At 39.1% G+C, this 21035-nt stretch overlaps 1 protein-coding gene across 1 annotated transcript; it reads right to left on the reverse strand.

Annotated features, from left to right (window-relative positions):
• Nucleotides 1-1146: 1146 nt before the first annotated feature.
• On the reverse strand, nucleotides 1147-17402 carry INHBA (inhibin subunit beta A). Its single transcript, XM_042043925.1, has 2 exons — nucleotides 16723-17402; nucleotides 1147-5707 (listed from the first exon to the last, which is right to left on the reverse strand). The coding sequence occupies exons 1-2, from the start codon at nucleotides 17108-17110 to the stop codon at nucleotides 4821-4823; spliced, it is 1275 nt and encodes a 424-aa protein (XP_041899859.1). The 5' UTR covers nucleotides 17111-17402; the 3' UTR covers nucleotides 1147-4820.
• Between the last annotated feature and the right edge of the window lie 3633 nt (nucleotides 17403-21035).

The raw sequence follows: 21035 nt of genomic DNA on the forward strand, positions 1-21035 counted from the left end.
AGGAAGGGGATTAGCATCTGGTTCTTATACTGATGCACACTATTGACATGAGGTTTAACTTAAAGAACTTAGTAATTTCCATCATATCTACCTACACTTCAGAAATAGAATTTTGCTCAATTTATTGATGCTGACTGGTAGCTTTCTAGGAAAGGAGACCCTCTGAAAATCAATGGCATTGCTTACAGAGTAAGGCACAATTCCACATAAGCAACTGTTAGTCCATAAATTTTTAATTTTGCACATAGACTTTACAGATGCCTGAACTTCTCTACCTAAAAGATATTGCTGCTAACCTCTACATGATCTTGTGGTGTCACTGTTAAATGAACTTGACCACTTAATTCTCAACTAAATACAAAAAAGGAGGTATATATAGTGGAGCCCTACTTTGCAGTGATTTGATAAGAGACTGCTTCTATTGAAGTCAATGGCAAAACTCCCATTTCATTCAGTTCAACAGTTTTGGGCACTAGACTATATGAGTGCACAATAATTACAAGCATCTGTAAAGCATTTCCTTTTGCTAAATCTGAAAAATATAAATACATTCAGCCCTCCCAAAGAAACATCTTAGCATGCACTTATGCCAGTTTCTTAGGCTTTGTATCCAGTGAGCATCTGACATGGAGATGGGGAAAGACAACCAAATGTGGTCAACTCTCAAGCAAGAAGATATGGAGGTACTAAACAAATACATTTCTGTGATTAAGTATATGTATTTTCAATATAAACAGTAAGTAGGTTATATGGAAAGGAATGTGTTAGTAGTTAAGAGCCTTTCTTTTTTTTTTGGTACAATCATACCTGAAAGGAGAAGTAATGTTTTAGGCTGCATGCCCTAGAAAACTGCTTAAATATGGTAACAATTTCTAATGCTATTTTAAGTACATGCAGATTTAATTAAATCAAATTATCAGGGATGGGGTGTTTTGCTGGAATCAGTCAGTCTTGATTAACATCCCAATTTCTTATTTTACTTTATCATACTTTTTTTCATTTCCCCTTACTTTAAATAACTCTGACCACAAATCCAAACCCCATGACTGATTCTAGAGACTGGAGGGAGAAATCTTTAAAATTTGTGACCAGTATACACACACAAGTGAAAGCTAAAAAGTAGGGCTTGGGAACAGTTACTTCTTGATTTGAAAACTTTTTCTGTTTTTGGTGTAGCTGTCATGAAACATGCTCACAATATCTAAAATCCTATTTTCTTTCCCTACTTGGAAGTTGTCTCAGGCTATTTTCATGTTTTTCAGGCCAGTCCCTCTTCACCACATTAAATCTTCTATCAAACACAGGATCAGAATTATTTTTTAAAGGCTCTTTCTCCTTTAGCCAGAAAAACCATGAGCCTAACCTGCTTTGCTAGCAGCCAGTGGGAGTTTTGCCATTGTCATCTAGGGGAAGGTTCTGGGATTTCAGGTCTCCAGTACTAACTAATCACTGTTGAGAATAATTTTTATCAGTGTGAGCCGTCTCATCTATTTCCCTTACCACTGTACTCAGCGATTCACCATGATGCAAACAGCCTCATTTAAATGATTGGATTAAACAGTGTTGGCTGTGGTGCCACTCATTCTGAATCCTTTCTCACCCTTGACAATGCCTATGGCAGAAGGAACCTGTGATCTGCCCTGGCACACCTTTACTCATGTAAGTAGTTTTACTGATCTTGTAAGGAGACCAGTAGACATCAAAGGGCCCATTGACCTGAGTAACCATTCTGGGACATCTGGTAATATGAATAGGAGTTCTGGGGCATCCAATTTTAAGGCCAAGTACAAAGACCAGTGAACTAAATGGTACTATCCTCAACAACTCTCACAGACTGTGTCCCTGCTCCTGCTGTTCCAAAGGCTGGCTCTGCTTCTAGAAAAATCAACGGAAATTCTGCCACATGCTTCAAACAAGCAGGGCCAGGAACTTCATTTAAGTTATAAAGATAAATTAGTTGTGCATCTTTTTTGTTTTTTTGATAATTTTCCTACTAGCATTTGGTATCCCTCCCTTTCCCCAGGAAGAAAATACAAAAACCCCAGGAATCTTCTGCAAATAATTTAAATCAGAAAGCCTTGATATTTTACAGAGCACTTTAGTGACAAATTTAGTGTTTAACCAATTATATTTTTTTAATCCTTTTTTTTGCAAATTGCAAACAAGTCTGTAAAAAATGCATTGTATAAAAAGTACATAAATGTATAACCCATTAGCTGTACTATGCAATCTAAATATTGTGGAATAAATTAGATAGAAAACTTAGCTATAAGCATGTATGCTGATATCTATTCAACAGAGGAAAGGGCTCCTTTTCTTTCTTTCTATTTTCTTTTTTTTTTATTTTCTTTTTTATCTCTATAGATACATACAAATACAGACATGCGCCCATGCGCACATACATATGCACACGCAAAGAACACACACACACACATGCACACACAAACAGTTTTGGCTGACAAAAAATGAAGGCCCTGATTACACTGTTTAAACATGGTTCTCGCCATGAAGGTGCTAACACACTATCCCTAGCCAGTGTGACTGGGTTATATATTGTGCTATCTTTTTTCTTTTTTTTTCTTTTTCTTTTTTTTTTTTTTTTTTAACAGACTGTGCTCTCAACAAGACGGGGAGCCATGTTAGTGCTTCTTTCCAGGAGAGGCATTTAGAAGCCTGCCCCATCAGAAGGTGGCTAACTGGGGCTTGGTTTGGCAAACCTGTGAGAGTCTGAAGCTTCAGGCTCAGGGTTATCAAACTCAGTGTAAACAGGGCCTAAAGGTTTCTCCCATTCCCTCTTATCATTTCCCCCTACCCAAAGACAAGTGTTGTAAGTTTAACATTCTTTTAAATATGACAGTGAAAAATTTTAAAAAAACAACAACTATCTACCTATGCCCTACGGGTTGGACCCTTCAGGTTAGGTGTTGACACTGAAAATTAGGTCTTACAGGTAATGCGCAAACCCATTAAAAGAGTTATCATGCTAGAGGGTGGTGGTTGAGAAAGCCAGTATCTCAGCAAAGACTGTATTCCAAACAGAAATCCAACCAGAAGTGCTATTTTCTGTATATTTGCAGGAGCAATGGTGGACAGGGCACAAGACTGCTTGCAATTTTATGTCAGCACTTTTTAAGTGTATACCAGCACTTTAGGTTTCTCTTGCACAAATACCATTTTGAACATGTAGACTCCCACTTGGCAGTAAGAAACAATCAATCTTTTAACATACTGTGCTTTGCACACAAACATTCATAGTTTTAAGAACAGTAAAATGAAGCCAGAAGTGCTTATACCTTGTGTACATACATATATACATACAGAAATATATACATATATATGTATATCCCTTGGACAAAGTTGTTTCCCTACAATGCACATTTGCTGTGCATCAGGGCCAAGTTTCGTTTTGTACATACAAAACAGTACGATTATGCTCAGATGGACCTCAGATCCAAGCACCTTGGATCCAAATCCCAGGGATTTTCTGGGCTTACTTCAAATGGCAATTTTATGTTGAGGGCACTATTTGAATTTAACTGGTTAACAGATATTCTAGCCTGAATATAATCAACCCACTGACTCTTAATTCAAACCCTAACTCATTACAGCTGAATGGTACCAACCACAAACAAGACTTTTTAGAGGCTTGCACAAATGTCTTTGGTGTATGTGTCTATTCATTTTAAGGTACAAAATAATAATAATTATTATAATAATAAAAATAGCTATTTTGTGTGCTGTAGCAGTTCTTGTATAGCTCACAATAAGTGCAGCTCTCAAACCCTCCCACACCCAACCACCCTCCCTTGCAAATATTTGTTAAATAAAGATTAGACAGGTCAGACACCATTGTAGTGCAAATAGTAAACGATTAAAAATTTTTTTTACAAAATATAGAAATGTTTGAATCCAGTAACTGGACAAACATGTTCCTTTCAAGTATCTCTCACTGAAGATTTTTTTAAAACAAGTTACTTCCATTTTAAAAAAAAGTCTCTCTGGTTTTTTTTTTCTTTCTCTCACAGGTAAACAGTTTCAAACCATCTAGGTTGCATAGTTCTAACAATGTAAGCACCTTTACAGAATGTAACTTTTATTCTTTCATTCATTTTTGTTCTGTTTTTTTCTTCATTTTTCCTTTTTCCTTTTTTCTTTTTTTTTTTTTTTGTAAATGTAGTGCAGAAGATGAAGGTGTATACACCTGCACACTACTGTCCCTTGATCAATGTTATGTATGTGTATGTGTATCGTGTCTGTATGTATAGAGACATGTATATAAATACATAGCCATATATATACAAACACAAATGCTACACACCTACTCAGTTGCTCTCTAAATGTGGGGGGTAAGCGCCAGTGACTGTAGTGATCATACACATGGTTTTTCAATGGCATTTTGGACTTTGTCCAAATTTCTTCAGGTTAGATGAGCTGCTACCATGGCTCAAACTAAGGGAGAGAACAGAACTTCCTTCCCCTAGTAGTAACTAGTGTTTAGTGTACTATGTAACAGATAAGGAGCATACTGAAAGGAAGGGGAAATCCCCAACCCATACCACCATGCAGACCTATCTTATTCAAGCCCAGCTTCATGAAGTTTTCTTCCTTTTTTATAGCTGAAGTCTTCTCTGAGCCTCCTTAAGTCTTTTTTTTTCTTTTTCTTTTTCTCTCTCTCTCTTTTCTCTCTCTCTCTTCTGTTTTTGCTTATATTTCTGATGATTGATTCACTCAAGAAGGGTTATATCATGTCTGGTCTTTCCTCTTCTTGGGCTTTGGATACATTTTCTTCTCAACAGGAAGGGTCTTGCTCACACCAGCATCTACGAACAGCCACACTCCTCCACAATCATATTCTGTATGTCTTTTTTAATGATGTTCTGGCCATCATCGTAGTAGAGCATGGACATAGGCCGGAGCTTGGTGGGCACACAACATGATTTGAGGTTGGCAAAGGGGCTATGGCCCCGCATGCGGTAGTGGTTGATGACGGTGGAGTGGAAAGATAATGATGAACCAGATGTGCCTGCTATGTGGCTGGGACACTCTCCTTCGCAGTAGTTGGCATGATAACCTGTAGGAGCAATGATCCAGTCACTCCATCCTATGTCCTTGAAGCTGACAAAGAACTGCTTCTTGCAGCAGATGTTGACTTTGCCATCACACTCCAGGCCTCGTCTCCGCCTCCTGTGCTGGTGGTCCTCTGAGTGCCGGGCAAGCATCATCAAGAAGGGCCGATGTGATTGCTCCTTCTCCTCTTCTCCTGTGAATTCTCCAGCTTCCTTTTCTTTCCCTTCCCCATCATCTTCCTTTTTCTTCTTCTTGCCCAGTAGCACCAGGTTGGCTCCAGTCTCTTGACACAGGTCACAGGCAATCCGCACATCCAAAGAGCTCTTGCCTTGGTCCAGGAGTCTCTGGACACTGCTGGAGACAGGGAAGATGTGCCAAGTGCTCTTACGGGTGTCCACTGCCTTCTCTGAAATCAAAATCTCACTCTTTTCACCTTTCAGTCCCCCATCCTCCATATCTTCTGCTCCTTCGGAATTGCCTTTTGGCTGCCGCTGCTGTTTAAACAGGCGGATGGTGACTTTTGTCCTGCTCCGGTTGGCTTTGGAGACCTTCAGGAAGAGCCACACTTCAGCATGCTCCACTACTGATAATTCACTGCCTTCCTTGGAAATCTCAAAGTGCAACATTTTCTTGGCTGTGCCTGATTTGATAAATGGAAATAGACAGGAAGAACTTGTTAGTATGTCTGCTTGCATTCTATTAAAGAGACTCTGTTACTTTTTCCACAGGCATAAAGTGCCCTACGTTACCTATTTAGCTCTTTAAATTTTATGGTTCTTCTGTTCTAACCTGCCTTTACTCCCTCCTTAGTTTGTATTTTGTGAAAATTCTCTTTTCAGAAAAGCATGTATTTTTTTCCTGCCTGTTTTCCAGCATAATATTTTAACCAGGGCATTTTTCATACTAACAATACGGTCATTAATGTAAAGCATCTCACGGCAAATAAGCATCAGTGGCTGCTAAGAGTTCATTTGCTTAAGCTGTCTTTGTGATCACTGTTAACTGAAAGGCAAAAGTGCTTTATGATGGAAATCCATATGTACCATATGCATAAAAATCTGCACCTAATAGCTCGTTAGGGAATGAGGTCCACTCCTGCCAATTCTTTAGCCATACTTTGGAAATTATGTGGGAAAGAGGTTTACCCTTTCTCCCTCTGTAAAAAGACATCCTTCATTTGCATCTTAAAATGAGTCGTAAATGTCAATTGTTTCAAAAACAAACACATGCTAAAATATGAACCTCAGCTTTAAGAAGTTTGCAGAGTTATATTGTAAAGAATTCAAGAATTCTTTACGGATTGCAGCAGGCAGACTTTTCATCCTGTGAGATGTTAGCTGTAGATCCTGTTCCTAATTTAACACACTGTACTTGCTGTGATTATAGTAATGGTGAATACACTGAGAAATGAGCTAAAGAACTGTATAATTATGGGGATGGTTCTCTGGCATAATTGTATCAACTTGCTGAGATGTCATGATGATGATTGTGATGGTGAGGAGGTGTTTCTCGGATACAGAGCTCATATCCCTGGCAGAAGCTGGAATGAATAATGACGGCTGTTTAATGATTTGATCACTAGAGCATGAAGAAGTTAAGAGAGAATGAATTAGTTGGGGGGTGGTGGTGATATTATTTTTTCAAGAGAGGTACTTTTCTATTCTCTTGACAAAGAAAAGAGCCCTGATGATGTCTTTTGTTCCTTCTCAGCATGGAGGCCAGGATGGACTGGGGTCACAGATTTGCAATGTACAGATATCTGGCCATAGTGAGAAAGAAACAGTATTCATAATTATCAATTTGTCATTAATATTGTTCTTGAGCTACTCATAGTTGTTTACCAGATTTTCTGTGCAGTAATTCTTCTTATCAGTGAGCCAGAACTTTGCACCCTAAAAACAGCAAGTGGTGATCAAAACAGAAGTACTCAGACACATACAGGAAGAATTGCCCTCATTGTAGTAAGGCTCTTCTCCTTGCTTCCTACTACAACTGAATTCACAAGTACGGGCTTCCTGACCATTTCCCTGCTCACCCATTCTCAGGTGAGACAGAAGTAGAGCAAAATCACGAGAGACATCTACCTTGTGTTCACTTGCAAATTCAAGGGTTGCTGATATCTGAAGTTTGTAGGCAGGCTGTGCTGCCCTTTGAGCTACCTGTAGCTTTTATTCTCTCTGAAGTACTGGCACTGACACATTCAGCTTTCCCTCGTGGCATTCCCAGGTCCAAGAGAGACACATTTCAGAATTACAGTGTCCAAAGGGCACAGTGTTTTGTTTTTGTTTTCCCTCTAAGTGAGGGTGTGAAACTGTAGACTTTAACTGTCACTGAGATATGGAAACACATGGTTTGTGTTAACTGCTTCTCACAGATGGCTGATGCCAGTCTCCAGAGTGAGTTACATTTACTTCTCAGGGAGCTACGTGAACCAGCGGGACTGTGCTTTAGAAAAGGAAGTACCTTATAAAAAAGACAGAGCAAGCTGACCAGTACCATGAGGCATGATGGAGTTACACTTTTTCTATTATTTTTTAATTGATTCATTCAATAATGACTGAATGGATAATGCTGGGTTTTTTCCATTCTGGAAATCAAACGATGTCAAATCTGCCAGCTGTGTTGGGGCAGAGGTCAGGTTATAGACACTAATCTCACTCCTGACTCAGTTTCAGAGCATGAAGAGCTGTACAATGATGTTCCTCCAGTCCAAAGAAGTCTGGTCCAAAAGGCTGGTTGCCTTGTATGCGGCAATATTAGAAATAGCGTTCTCTATGAGAATTGGTATGCCTTAGGCCTGTGAGGACCAGCCAGCCTGTGGCTTTATTCCTCCTGACTCTTTCTTCTAAAGCAAGCTTCTAACTTGTGGTTATCCCTTTTCAGTCCTGATAAATCCTTTCTGAGGGGGACCTGGGCTTCAAGGGAACCTGAAGGCAGGTGGTGTGCCAAGGATGGGTTGCTGCCAACCAAGACTCTCCATCCAACCCATTCTGCTTGCTCTCTCTACCCAAGCAAACCTTGGTGGAAAAAAGGTGGGTTAGATCAAGTTGCAGAAGGTGTTCTGGCAACCAGCAGCCTCTTCCCAGCTGCTCTCTTTCCCCCAAGCTCACAGATTGGTGTGTGGAATAAGCATGTATTGCTGGGAATTACCGTACTTACTTTCTATTCTTGAGAAACCAAGCTGGGCACAGACAGCAGTTCTGAACTAGCAGGGGTCCTGTGCATGAGCAGATCAACTGTGCTGGGTGCATGAGCAGATCAGCTGTGATGGATATGGACAAAAAACCCTAATCTGGTAATCTGCTCTGGAGAAAGCAGGCAAGGTGTGCAGACGTGGCTCAACAGTGGAAGAAGCTGTATGACCCATCTAATCCGAAAAGCCAGGCAGCCCTGCATTACAGAATAACCTAATGCTGTTAAGTGATAGTGCATGGTATTTCACATTCTGCTATTTCCATGCTAGTGAGAGTTGAAAATAGTTACGAAGTGACATATCTGCAACAGCAAATATTCATATTACCTTATGCACTGGCCAGAAGCACAGTGATGCAAGCACTCTTTTTGACAAATATTACATGAAAGAAACAGGACCTCAAGAGCCCTCTTAAATAGCTTTTCAAATGCTCCTCTATGTGTGAAAGTAGAATTCGTCCTCATTACTAAAAATATTTGAACAGTATGGTAAAAGTACATGAGTACTTTAATTTTCTTTACTTGAGGGAAGTGAGCTTGAGCAAGGTAGCCTAAGAGATGTCCTTATACAGGAATAACAGCCTCCTTGTAGGTTGTTAGCTACAATAACTGCCTCTCTGGATGTGTTTAGCTACATTTTCAGAAACAAATGGTAGATTAAGATTTTAAAGAAAAAAGATGCAGGAAGCTTATCTGGGCCTAATATTTCTGAATGAAACAAAATCCTGAAACCTGCATAGCTAATAAAAGGTTTTATAGCAATTAAAAAACACTTTCCCTTTCATAGGTCTTTTTAGAAGGAGACTGGGAATGGTGCAAGGTTGAGGATAAAAAGCATGCTTTCACATTAGGAAAAAATGAAGCTTTTCTGAATTCTCTCCACATTCACAACTAGTTTGTTACGATCACACAGCACAAATGGTATGAATCCTGCAGTTTTTAAGAGGTCACTGTTCTCAGACAAGCTCATTTTGAAATTAGAGTTTGGCCTGTGCTAAAACCAATTGAGACCCTCGGATCTGGCTTATTGTGGTTATACATTCACTTTATAACAGCATCTTTGTTTCCAAATGGTTCAGTGCTACAATAAAATAAATTCTTCAAGTGTTCTGAGACAAAAAAAAAAAAAAAAAAAAAAAAAAAAAAAATCTGTATTTAGTTTTCTCCAGATATTTCTTAGGGATGTAGCAGTCTTTCCTTTTAGGTCTGAATTAATGGTCAGGATCAAAGCTTTGGAAATATATACTGTTCATCAAACTGAAGGTAAAAGGGAGATTCCTGAAATATGGGGGTGGTATCACTTTCATAATTACATTTCATTTACCCTTCTGTCCTGCCTTTACATTTGCCACAGCTGATTTGCAAGGGTCTTTTTCCATTTCTAATCATCCTGCTCCTCCTGCCTGACTACTGTGGAAAGACCCACAGCCCGACAGTGATAATACCTTCATCACTTCCATGCTCATATAAACAGCAATGTCAACAGTCTGGATTGTTATCATAGCAGAAAGCAGCTGAAAAAGGAGACAAGGGATTACTTTGGGCCCCTTTTGATTGCTTTTCCGCGTTTCCTTTTCCCAAAACTTTGGAGAGGCCACCTCTCTGCTTTACCGCTGAGCAAATTCCCTTCCAGGAGGAGAGCTGTGATGCCAAAGGAGCAGTCTAGCAGGGCGAGTGACACCAGCAAATGATGTGAGAAATGGTTAAAAATACAAGCTCTAAGAAGTAGTGCATATATGGTAAAAGGTTTAATGGAAGGAGTTACTGAATGGAAAGAAAGTGTAGCAGTATATACAGCATGGGAGTTTGCTCATATCTGGTTTTCTCTTCACTAGTGCTCGCGCACCTTTTTAGGAGAGAAACCTGAACATGCAAGCAGAGGGGAGCCTGCACAGGTACCCTCCTCTCCACCTCTGGAAGGGCTGACCAGGGCTCATGCACAGGACTCTGCGGTCAGCACCTGCTCCCAAGCAGCACATGGGTGACGACCATGGCACAGGAGCCGGTGGAGAGACTGGCAGAACCCTTGAGGGCCCAGGCACAGGGGGACTGGAGGGACAGCCCTGCATGAGGTAGCTCATGCTGTGCTCAAGCAGGAATCTGCAGCTCCAGCGTGCTCTTCCTCTGAGGCTAAGGATCCTTCCTTCAGTATGGCTGGCTTTAACTATGCAGTTGAAGTTCCTTTATTTTCCATTTGCAGCAGGATTCAAGATCAAGCCCTGTTAGTTCAAGCTGTATATGTATACTAGGTAGGGTTGAAGCTGTACAATTGAGAGTATCTTCTTTTGAGTAAAATGCAAAGATATTAAAATTTTTTTAACCATATTAACCTGTAAAATTATTAAGGCTTTTTTTTCCATAATGAAAGTGATTATCCTTTCTGACATTATAACGTGGCTTATTCTTAATTTCTCTTTAATACACAGGATTTATTTTCCTTTGAAAAATGCTCATTGTGTAAGAAGGTGCTGTCTCTTTAAATTTCTATGTTTCACCGGTGCTTAATTTTGAAACGTTTTTACATTATACTGTAAGTGAACTGTTTTTCCATACAAAGCAAGCTTTTTTTTCCTTTTTTAGTTGCTAACTTTACTACTGCCTATGTTTAGATTTGGGGGAATTTGTACTGCGTGCCAATCTGTAATTACATTCAAAAGCATCCTTCCCTTCACTTCTCATTTCCGTTCCCCAGGAGACAGAAAAAAATAGGTTACTAGAAAGGTTCCTCTAAAGAGAGTGAAGAGAAGAGCATGGTTATTGAGAGATAATTGCTCAAAATGTTTACTAATGAGTGACCACTGGAGTTAGATGAATTCTTTGCAGCGTAGAATTTATTCAGTGAATTTAGTGTTATTGTCTGGCAATTATCCCCTAGGCAGACTGATTATTACAAATGTCCTATTGCCACAATTAGACAGTGGCCATTTCTGTGAATGCATTTCAGCCTATGGATTACTGGCGAATTATTTATTCTGATTATTCATTACCCAGCATATGTGACTGTTCATCCAGGTTGCATAGTTTCATTACTGCTCCCCTACTCTTATCTCTTACAGTGGGAGGAGAAATTATGGCACAATTAACAAATACCTTATCTTTATGCTCACCTACCATTAGCTGCCAGAAAAGGGAGATTTTGTTGTAAGAGAAAAATAAACCGAAAAAGAAAATCAGGAGAAGAACTATTCCCCAAGCATTCGTGGGGGGAAGAAAGCAGCAGCGGCTTTATTTAAATACTTTTTCTTGAAAAGTTAACCCAAAGAGGCATTGACAAGGTCATTCAGAATGTGAAATAATTCAGTTCTGGTGAACCTTGACTCTTCTCTGCTATTTTGTTAGGAGGGAAGCACTTTACATCCACAGCTTTGAGTTCTTTCCAAATTGAAAGCCCTTCCCCCACATGGCTTTAAATATTTAGAAACAAAAAAGGTGTTTGTTTGGTTGAAGGTTTTTTTTTTTCCACTTGATTTCTTCATTTACGTCTAAAATAACTCAAGCAAAGTTTAGGGTCATTTGCACCAGTAAAATATTCCAAGGTAAAAACAATACCAAGTCTTTGTCTTTTTTTGAGAGGGCAATTTTTTTGTGCATACTTGTAATAATTTGCTGTAAATTCTAAAATTAAGTGGATCAGAGGCTGCCAGTCTGTTTTCATTAAAATATTTAATTTCTGTGCATTAAGGCCCAAATCCCAAGCCCACTGAAATGAGTAACAGAACTTCCAGTTGCTTCCAGTAAACTAAGCTTCAATCCTAAATCAATGTTGCAAAGCTCTGCTGTATTAAATGAGATTGCCTTCTTATAGGCATACCTCTATATATATAGATATAGATAAAAGAACTCCTCAGATGAATCACTTACATGTATGAAAGGTAGATATATCCTGCACAGAGGAAAATACATGAATGCACATTCTTATCTGCAGGAATAGTATGGGTACCGGCACAGGTATATAAGCATGTCTGCCCTGGCATACCTGTATGTAAGGACATAACTGTGCTTATACACACATACAGGCAAATACATATTCAGATATTCCCTACTGTACTTGCATACAAAACTGTGGGCCTGGCTACACACAGAGATGGACACATACAGTATTTTCCGTCTCTCAGGTATGTTTTTCTAAACTGGTTTCCACCTTCCTAGATTAATCTGTGCTTTCTCAGGTTGTTCTTTAAACCAACCTACCCCCCTGAATTCTCACATTTTCATACAATGAAACAGATTAATACAGAATGGCTTTCCTCTTCTGGAAGTAACTTGCTTTGATTTGCAAAACTTGAAATCTTTGATTTGGTATGCCAAAGGGAAAAAAAGAAAAGAACAACAAGAAAAAACAGGCTTGTTTTCTAAAAGCTGAGGAGACTGTATTTTAAAAAAAAGATGTGAACAAATCATCTCAGATGATGATTCACGGTCACATTTCTCAGTATCTTGTAAAAAAATAGTATAATTTCTGGTCTCTCTATATTTCCAGCACTTCTAGCATTCCTCAGTTTATCTTTTATCCCTCTGCCTATTTCCTTCCTGCATTATTTTCCTTGCAGATTTTCACTCCAGTGAATCCCTGCCTTTTAAATAAACTAGAAGAGAGAAACCAGCCCCACTCAGAGCAGCTACAGATAAGCATAAAGATCTCTGGGATTCAGAATCCAATTAGGTAAAATAAGAGTTTGCAGGAAGGTTGCCTCGTGTGCAGCAAAAAGCCTTTGGAGTGTGCCCTCTCGTGGCCATTCTTTATTCAGCATGAATACCTGTACCCTTAAATACAATTATTTTCAAAAGACAATTGCTGACATTATTCAAAATATATAAACGATACATCCTTTGTTTTTTTCTCCTGAACTGCCAGCTTGGTTGTATAGGGTAGGTATCTTCTGGGAAAAGACATGAATATGTACATACATGTATCCATCTGCACATGCATGTAGGCATCACATGATCAAGTCAGTTCACCTTGAATTCTGTATGAAGTGGTACAAAACAGTAGAAGTGGTCTAAATATCTGGCAGATGTCTCTTTTTCTTTTTTTTCCTGGCTTTTCTCCTGATGATAAACTTTTAGATTTCAGTATTTTCATCCCGTAATTCCTATCACCTTCTCAAGAGGCTGATGTTAGCAACCCATTTCATTGGTAGTTTAGTTGCCAGGATCAAATTCAGTTGGCAAAATCCCAGATTTGCCTAATAAGCTGTCTACATAAAATAATGAATAAGTTAGTAGCCAATCATATTTATAAGTAATGAGTATCTCTGTTATTGAACCTGTTGGATTTGCTTGTCACAAAATTATATGACCCCTCTCCTCAAAAAACTGGTTTTAAGACCTTGAAGTAACACAGAGAACTCTGGCACAGGTACCCTCACAGCAGAACTAATCAAGGTTAGTAACTTAGTTTGATATGCAAGTAGAAAGTAATTTTCATGTTTTACTTGTAAAAGTGCCAAAGAACAGTAGGGTGCATTTGTAACTTTTGCCCAATACTCACAGTCATTAGTTTTGCAGAGATCTGTCTGGATTTGTTAGCTGTGAAAACTACCTGGCAACTATTTTGCTGATTTCCTGGACATAACTACACCTGTGCTTCAGACAAGTTTACTGCATTTATTTCCCCTCTAACTGTCTGAAGTCTGTGCTTGTTTGAATTTTGGTCTATTTTAGAAAATAGCAGTCTCAAGCCAGAGCCACATGCACAGGGCACTGTTTGTTCATTCACTCCATTTCTTTGTGTGTTTGACAATATGGCTGATGAAAAATGGAAATACTAATTTTTTACAAAGGCTAGTAGTAAATGTGGCTTCTGAAAGGCATGGGGAAAGGCTGGTTTATGTCAAGCCATACCCAAAGAAACAAGAAGCCTAAAGTCTTATTTTGCTTTTTATAGACATTTATTTGATACAATATGAGATGTTTTCATTAATTTTCATTGATTTCTTATTGCCCTCTATCGAGGCAGAGTGAGTTTGACTTTAAAAGCAGGAAACCTGGCTGTGAGTGGAACATGTTTGTTCTCCTGCTTGGTGTTTAAACTTCTTCATGCTATTCCCAGTTCTCACAGAATGAGTGGAGACTGTCCCTGTGGCTATATTCTATTCCTATCTTTTTAATTCATACTTCCTATATGACACACTTGCCTTTGTTTTGGCCTCACTTTCCTTTTCAGGAAAAGATCAGTTTAATATTTGACAGGCAAAACTACCAGTGCATGAGAGCACAGGATCTCAGGTAGAGTTTACTTAAGTTGTTGCAGCATTGGCACCTGTAAAATGTGGTAGATCCTCTGATGTTAGCAAGTCACCAGATATGAATGGCTGTAGATGAAGAATACGCTTAAGTTATCTGAAATTACTCCACAGAGTGGATTTATCATTTCCATTATAAGCCCAAACCAGAGCTTGGTTTCTAGGTTGCTAATTGTCCCTCCCTTGTCCCAAATCAAAGACTAGCAGGTATGGAAAAAAGGAACAGAGCAGCCCTCCCGCCTGGGCTTTCAGGATCATCTTAGTATGAAGGAAGAGAACTGCAGCAGGGAGGAGAAGGCATGAGAACACAGTGGATGCCCTTGTCCTGCAGCTCCATAGTGTAAGTCCTCTTCAAGTAATTTGTCCAGCAGCAGTAGGACAACGCTATGTAAATCATGCCGAGTGACGTGTCAGTGTTGGTTGCTGGTGGCGGGGATCCGTGGCAGGATGATTGGCCAGTGTGTGGGCAATGGCATGATTTTTGCTGCTCACATGACCCTAAGAGCCAATGGCTTCGGGAGCCGCTGTTGGAGGGTGTTGTACAGAGTAGGCATATATCAAATTCCAAATTCCTTTGTGTCAGAGCTCAGGAGAGACAATAATGTGTTTACAAATGATTGCAACTCACACAGTGAAGAGAAACCACTGTTCATGCCATATGTGTTCCACTGTGCTCAGAGCGAGCTGCTGAAAACCAGGTGGGGAATCTGACTCATAGACAGCTTAGAGGTTTCCTTGCTTTTATAAATTCATTTCTAAACTAATGTTGAGCTACCCCTGCTTCTAATGACCTCTGGCATTGACACCTTCTCCCTGCTTTCTGAAGAGGAGGGGATGGAAAAAGTGAAAAGCCTGAGCTCTCATGCTGAAAGAACTGATAGTGTGTATATTGACAAGGATTCCAAAGGGAAGGGCTCCTTGTACAGTTGGAAATCAGACAGCCAGCAGGAATGTCTGCACTTAAAAGCATGCACACTTCTTGTGCATGGCTTCCCTGCAATCAGAACGTCTGAGTCAACAGGTTTTCAGGACTGGAAACTCTGAGTGTTGTCTTAATTGTTTATACTGCTGCAGCAAACTTTTAAACAAAAATGCTTGGAGTTCCTTTGCATACTTTGCCTACCATATGCTGTACCAAACAAAACAATGACATTCTTTTAAAACCGTCTTGGCAACAGGAAAAATGCTTTGGCTAGACAGCATCATAAAAAGTTGCTGTTAGTTAGATGATAGACTTATTGCAAGTAACTGCTATTGATGCATGCATTAACATACTCATGTACACTAACAGATATATATGCAGATATATATACATTGAATTAAGATGGGTTCTGGTCCTATTCATGTAGGAACAAGATAGCAAAGTACAACTTTAGAGCTGTTTCCTATAGGCAGTTGATGTGAGTCTTAAGACTTTACTTAGTAAATATACATATATTCTGAGCTCCTACTGCCTAAGAGTTAGGGGAAAAGAACTGTGAGAGAGTTCAAAATACACCCTACCAAGGTTGCATTTTTTGGCACAAGTGTTTTTAGGAGCAGAATCTTTTTTCCAGTATGCAGAAGTCTGCATTACAAATTGGATCAGCTACAGCAACTTGTCCAGTTCTATTGAAGTCATCTGACAGTCTCTGCAACTCTTTATTGCCGAAGATGCTGTGTTAAATTAAAAAAAAAAAAAAAAAGACAAAAAAAAAAGAAGGAAAAAACCCCTCTCACTTCTAAAACTTAAAGCTGCTTCATCTGATTTTATAACTTCCGCTATAATTTTTACATGAAAGGGTTGTTTCTGAAGTAGTTTGCAGTTCACTTTCTGTCTTGATAACTCCCCAAAAGGCTACAGCCTTTTTTCTTTCACCATCAACTCTGCAATCCAGCCCTTAACTGCAAGTACTCTGGATTTACAGGCACAGTTTGGAGGACCCTGCTGCAGCCTGACTTTATGTTCAAGATTGGTTGAGAGCTTCCTCCCTGTGTGACTGACTGTGCTTAGCAAGTGTAATCTGTAGCCAAGACTGTCAGAAAAATCAAATTCCTTCAGAGTCCTACCCCCCCATCCCATTCCTCCTTCTCCCTTCCCCCAAGTCTCATCCTACAACCTTGCAGAAAACATTACTGCTGAGGAGAAGAAAATAAGTTAATTGCAGTTTTTGCACAAAGAATATTTTTCAGTTTGGGCACAAAAGATATTTTACAGTTTTGTTTTTCAAGCACTCACCTGATTCTGCAAAAGTGATGATTTCTGAGGTTTGCTCCACAACTTCATTCATTTCAGCTCTTCTTCCAACATCATCCTCTATTTCCACATAACCATCCTCTCCCACCTTTCCCACGTGGAGTTTTTTGATGGCATTTAAAAGTGCTGCCTTGGGCACTGGCTGGGTGATATTAGGTCTGTCCCTCAAGTGCAACATGTTCAGTATGTGCTTCTTTACTGCTTCCACCATCTCAGGCTGTGAGCTGGGCACATCCTTTGAGAGCGTGGCGAGGGCACATGATGGACAGTCAGTGACTGAACTGTGCCCCTCGGATCCTGGGGTTGGGGAACTCCTCACTATAATCCAGCAAAGCACCAACAGAAATCCTCTCTTCCAAAGCAAAGGCATCCTGGCAGCAAAAGTTGTTGTGATTCCCTTTTTAAAAGGCCCTGCTTTTCCTCCCCCTTCACGAACAGTTTTTTGGGGGCTGGTTTAGTTTGTTTGTTTGTTTGTTTGTTTTTCCTTCTCTTCAGCAAATTCTCTGGAACAAGAACCAAAAGTTTTCTGTGAAGTTTTGTTTGCAGGTTCCCTCTCTGAATGCAGTAAGTGCTGTAGATGTTTGTGGCTGTCAGGGAGAAGAGTTCTGACTCTGTCTCAGAGTAGGAGAGAGACACAGAGAGAGGGAGAGAGAGAGAGAGGACGGATTGGCCTAAAGTGAGTGAGTGAATGAGAGAGGGAGGGAGTTTTGTCTGTGAGTAAAGGCTATGATTAGGAAGGGGGAGGAACAGGCAGGCTGGCTTCCTTATGCTCATTGCTCCCCTAACACACACCTCTCTTCAAATATCACTACTCGTGGTTCCTTCCCTCCCCCCTTTCTAAAATATCTTCTCATTTTTGTAAATTTACTCTTTTTTTTTCCCCTTTTTTTTCCCTCTCTGTTTGACCCTCCTCCCCCTCCCCCCCCCCAGCTGTCATTCCCCCCTTTTTTTCCCTTTTTGTTTTGTTTTGTTTGTTTTATTCCTTCAGCAGTATCACTGGCTTAACTAAACAGAGGAAACATGAATGAATGAAAAGAGTGAAATCTCTAACGAGCACCTTGCTCTTGGTCCTGCCTGGTATTGTTAGGGATAGCAGGAGATGTTAAATAGCTTGTGAATGAGACGGGAATGAGGGCAGGGGCTCTGAATATTTTGGACAGAACATTATTTTGCCTGGAGTAGAAGAAAAAAATCTTTTCTGCTCATTTCTGAGTGCTGGGGGTTATCAACACTGGCAAGAGATCTGACAGGCACAAAATAACACTGTTGTTTGGAGGGCTCTGTAATACATGATACACTCCCCAGCTGCAATATGCAGTCAGGCACCGAAAGCCTAAGCAGGAGCTGGTACAGCACATATATGTGACATGCTATGGTAGTGCCATGTAATATCCCTACTTCTATGCTAGTCTGTGCCTGGAAGTTCTCGGGTAGATATATTTAGGTTTGGGGTTAATCAAGCAATGCCTGAAAAATGCTTTGAAGGTGAAAAGTGTTACATGTCATCTGGCCAAATCATACTTGCTTCTGACTCAGGCAAATCCCTCATCGATGCCAATAATAATTCTGTCTGAGTGAAGGCTGAGTAAGATCTTCTACATTTGGCCCATTGTTATTAGAAGGTACTTATTACTTCATTCATTTAAATCACACAGAGCAATCATAATATTAGAATAAGACACTGGAAATCAAAAGAAATCTAAAGCACTACAAGAAGCAGGAGTTTCAACCAGTGTTGGTAGCCCCTTGTCATTTTATGTCTAGGAGGACTTTGCTCTGCAGTGAAAACGCATTCCCTGTGCCACTGCCATGGCTTCAGGTTGCCCTTACATTCTGTATCCTCTCTGTTCTGTTCCTTACCCAGCAAAGTTGAAGTTTGCAAACTCACATTTGAATTTGGTAATGGAAAAATGACAGCTGTAACTATAACTTTTGAGATTCTTCCCCTCCAGGCATTAACTTGTACAGATTTTCTTAGAGCAGCTTCTTCTTTTTTAGTGTTTACCCTCTTTCATTTAATTCCTTTCATTCTCTCTCTCACACACCTCTGTCTTCTCAGATGGGCTTACCTCCTACCCAGCAAATATTCCACTCCCAGTATATTACTGTCAACCATTGTATTTCGCTGTGGAAAGGAGTAATTTATAAATATAAGCATTGAAAGGTCTGTAATTTCCATGAGATGACTACAGGCACATGGGCTAAGAGACAGGCAAGGAATTATAGTTAGAGCAAATGAAACATACAGAAGTAATTGAACAACAAACCAAAGTCTTACAAATGTTATATATTGCAAGTCCTTTTCAATTAAGCTCTTTTATAAGTCTTTTACTGTTATAAGGCATCCACAGTACCCCCTCATCTGTGTTTTACTGACCTCAGTTGCTATACTGTTATATACTGTTACACTTACAGGTCTGTCAGCATTATAAACCCTGCAGCCATTCTTATAAACACATCTTTGTAACACAAACCTCACTATAATACATCGAATTTTCTTGGATCTTGTGAACAGCCCAAAGTCTGTTGTAATTATACGAAGTCTGAAAGTCAGCTTGAAATAGAACTAAAAGTTTAATTGGATGAAAAAATAATTTCAGATGAAAATATGCATTCATGATTAGATGTACTAACAGATGACATAATTAAAGGAGTTATATATAGTTCTAATATAGCACCTATCCCAACAGTGTCTGATGAAAAGTAAGGGATAGGCATAAATCAAAATAAAATACAGATAAGTATGTCTGGGTTATTGCTGTGGGGTATACGTTGCTTGCCATATACTACAGGTACAGTTATCGCATACAATCTCTATTACATAGGGGTACAGCATATTTTACTTGCATGCCATGATGATGACAGATTTCATGTTAAAGCATAACTTTCTAAAAACCACTGTTTTCTAAAAGCGAGTCTTCCAATACCGCTAATATATAGTTCATTTGTACTTACATGGATATACATATATGTACAAAAATACATACAGAAATGTGTTTGAATACATACAGAAATGGTGGTTCAGACTCTTTCTACAAATTACCTGAGCTGCAAAGCTCTGTATATGCATTCATTCAATACAACCCTAACAGTATGCAACAGCATGCACAGGAATTAAAAGTTTAGTTTTTAAAAGAAAAAAGCTGATTGAAAGTTTTACCTCTCTAGTCCTGACTCTTAGAAGGAGACTGCTGTATTGTGCTTTAAGAACTGCTGAAGTTCCTCTTGGTGGTATTTATAATGCGAAGCTTTATACTGTACTTCAGAGATGTGTACACTCACATATAACGTCTGTCAAAAGTAAGTGGGCCGGATCACTGTGCTGGATTGGTTAATCCTGTTACATCAGCAATTGACTGTTTTTCCTGTATGAGACATACTTCTGGTAATTATCTAATGGAAATTCCTAATTGTCTAGCATGACAAAATATCGTGGATTCAACTTGTGGTGGTGATTTCTGTATCCATTTAAAGAATAGAACTTAAAATCAGACAAAGCAAACATTATGAGTCAGGAAGACACACTCCAACTTGTTGTATTGCATAGCTAGATATAGATATTATTAGATGTAGATAACACTGATTTAGTTCAAATACAGTATTTGCCAGATACTTAATTACTACTTTGCAAATTGTTTTCTTCTTCTTACATACTTAAGGATATACCAGATAATCTTTCTGCAAATTTGGATTCTTTTCTAATTCAGGAAAATGCAGTAAGAATCCTTTTGCTTTGGGTGATTTTTTTTTTTTAATTCAATCTCTGAATAAATATGTCCTTCTGTTTAAATTAGGGATCCCTTTAAAGCTCTTTAAAAAATGAATCATATTGCTCCTGTCCAAGTATCCTGGCTCCTTGACGTGCAGATTGCATCACACTATTAAAAACTGTTTAGACATCTAAAAATAAATTACAATGAATGACAGGTCACATTTTTTGCAAGTGTGGTATTAACACTCGCGGAATAAAATAAAAAGCAATTTTCATTTCAATTTACATTAATGAAAATCAGAAATAACTATGCCAATTAGGCAGTACAGAAGGAATACATAAAAGGTCAAAAGTGAATCCAAAATCCATCTCCTTTCTTAAACACATATAATAACTGGCTTTATGTGGTACCGTTTATGACAAATGGCATGATCATGCAGTCTTTACTCATTCATAACACCCACTGATTACCAGAAAATCCCCATCCTTCAGATTTTTTTTTTGGCCTGAATCGTACTTATAATTGTATTTTTATGTCCTGTTGGTAATATGTCTTGGAATATGGCTGATCTGGATCAGAGAA

Source organism: Corvus kubaryi, unplaced genomic scaffold (genome assembly GCF_017639235.1).
Source record: "Corvus kubaryi isolate FWS band 111438036 unplaced genomic scaffold, C.kubaryi_AGA036_p1.0 37398, whole genome shotgun sequence".
NCBI lineage: Eukaryota > Metazoa > Chordata > Aves > Passeriformes > Corvidae > Corvus > Corvus kubaryi.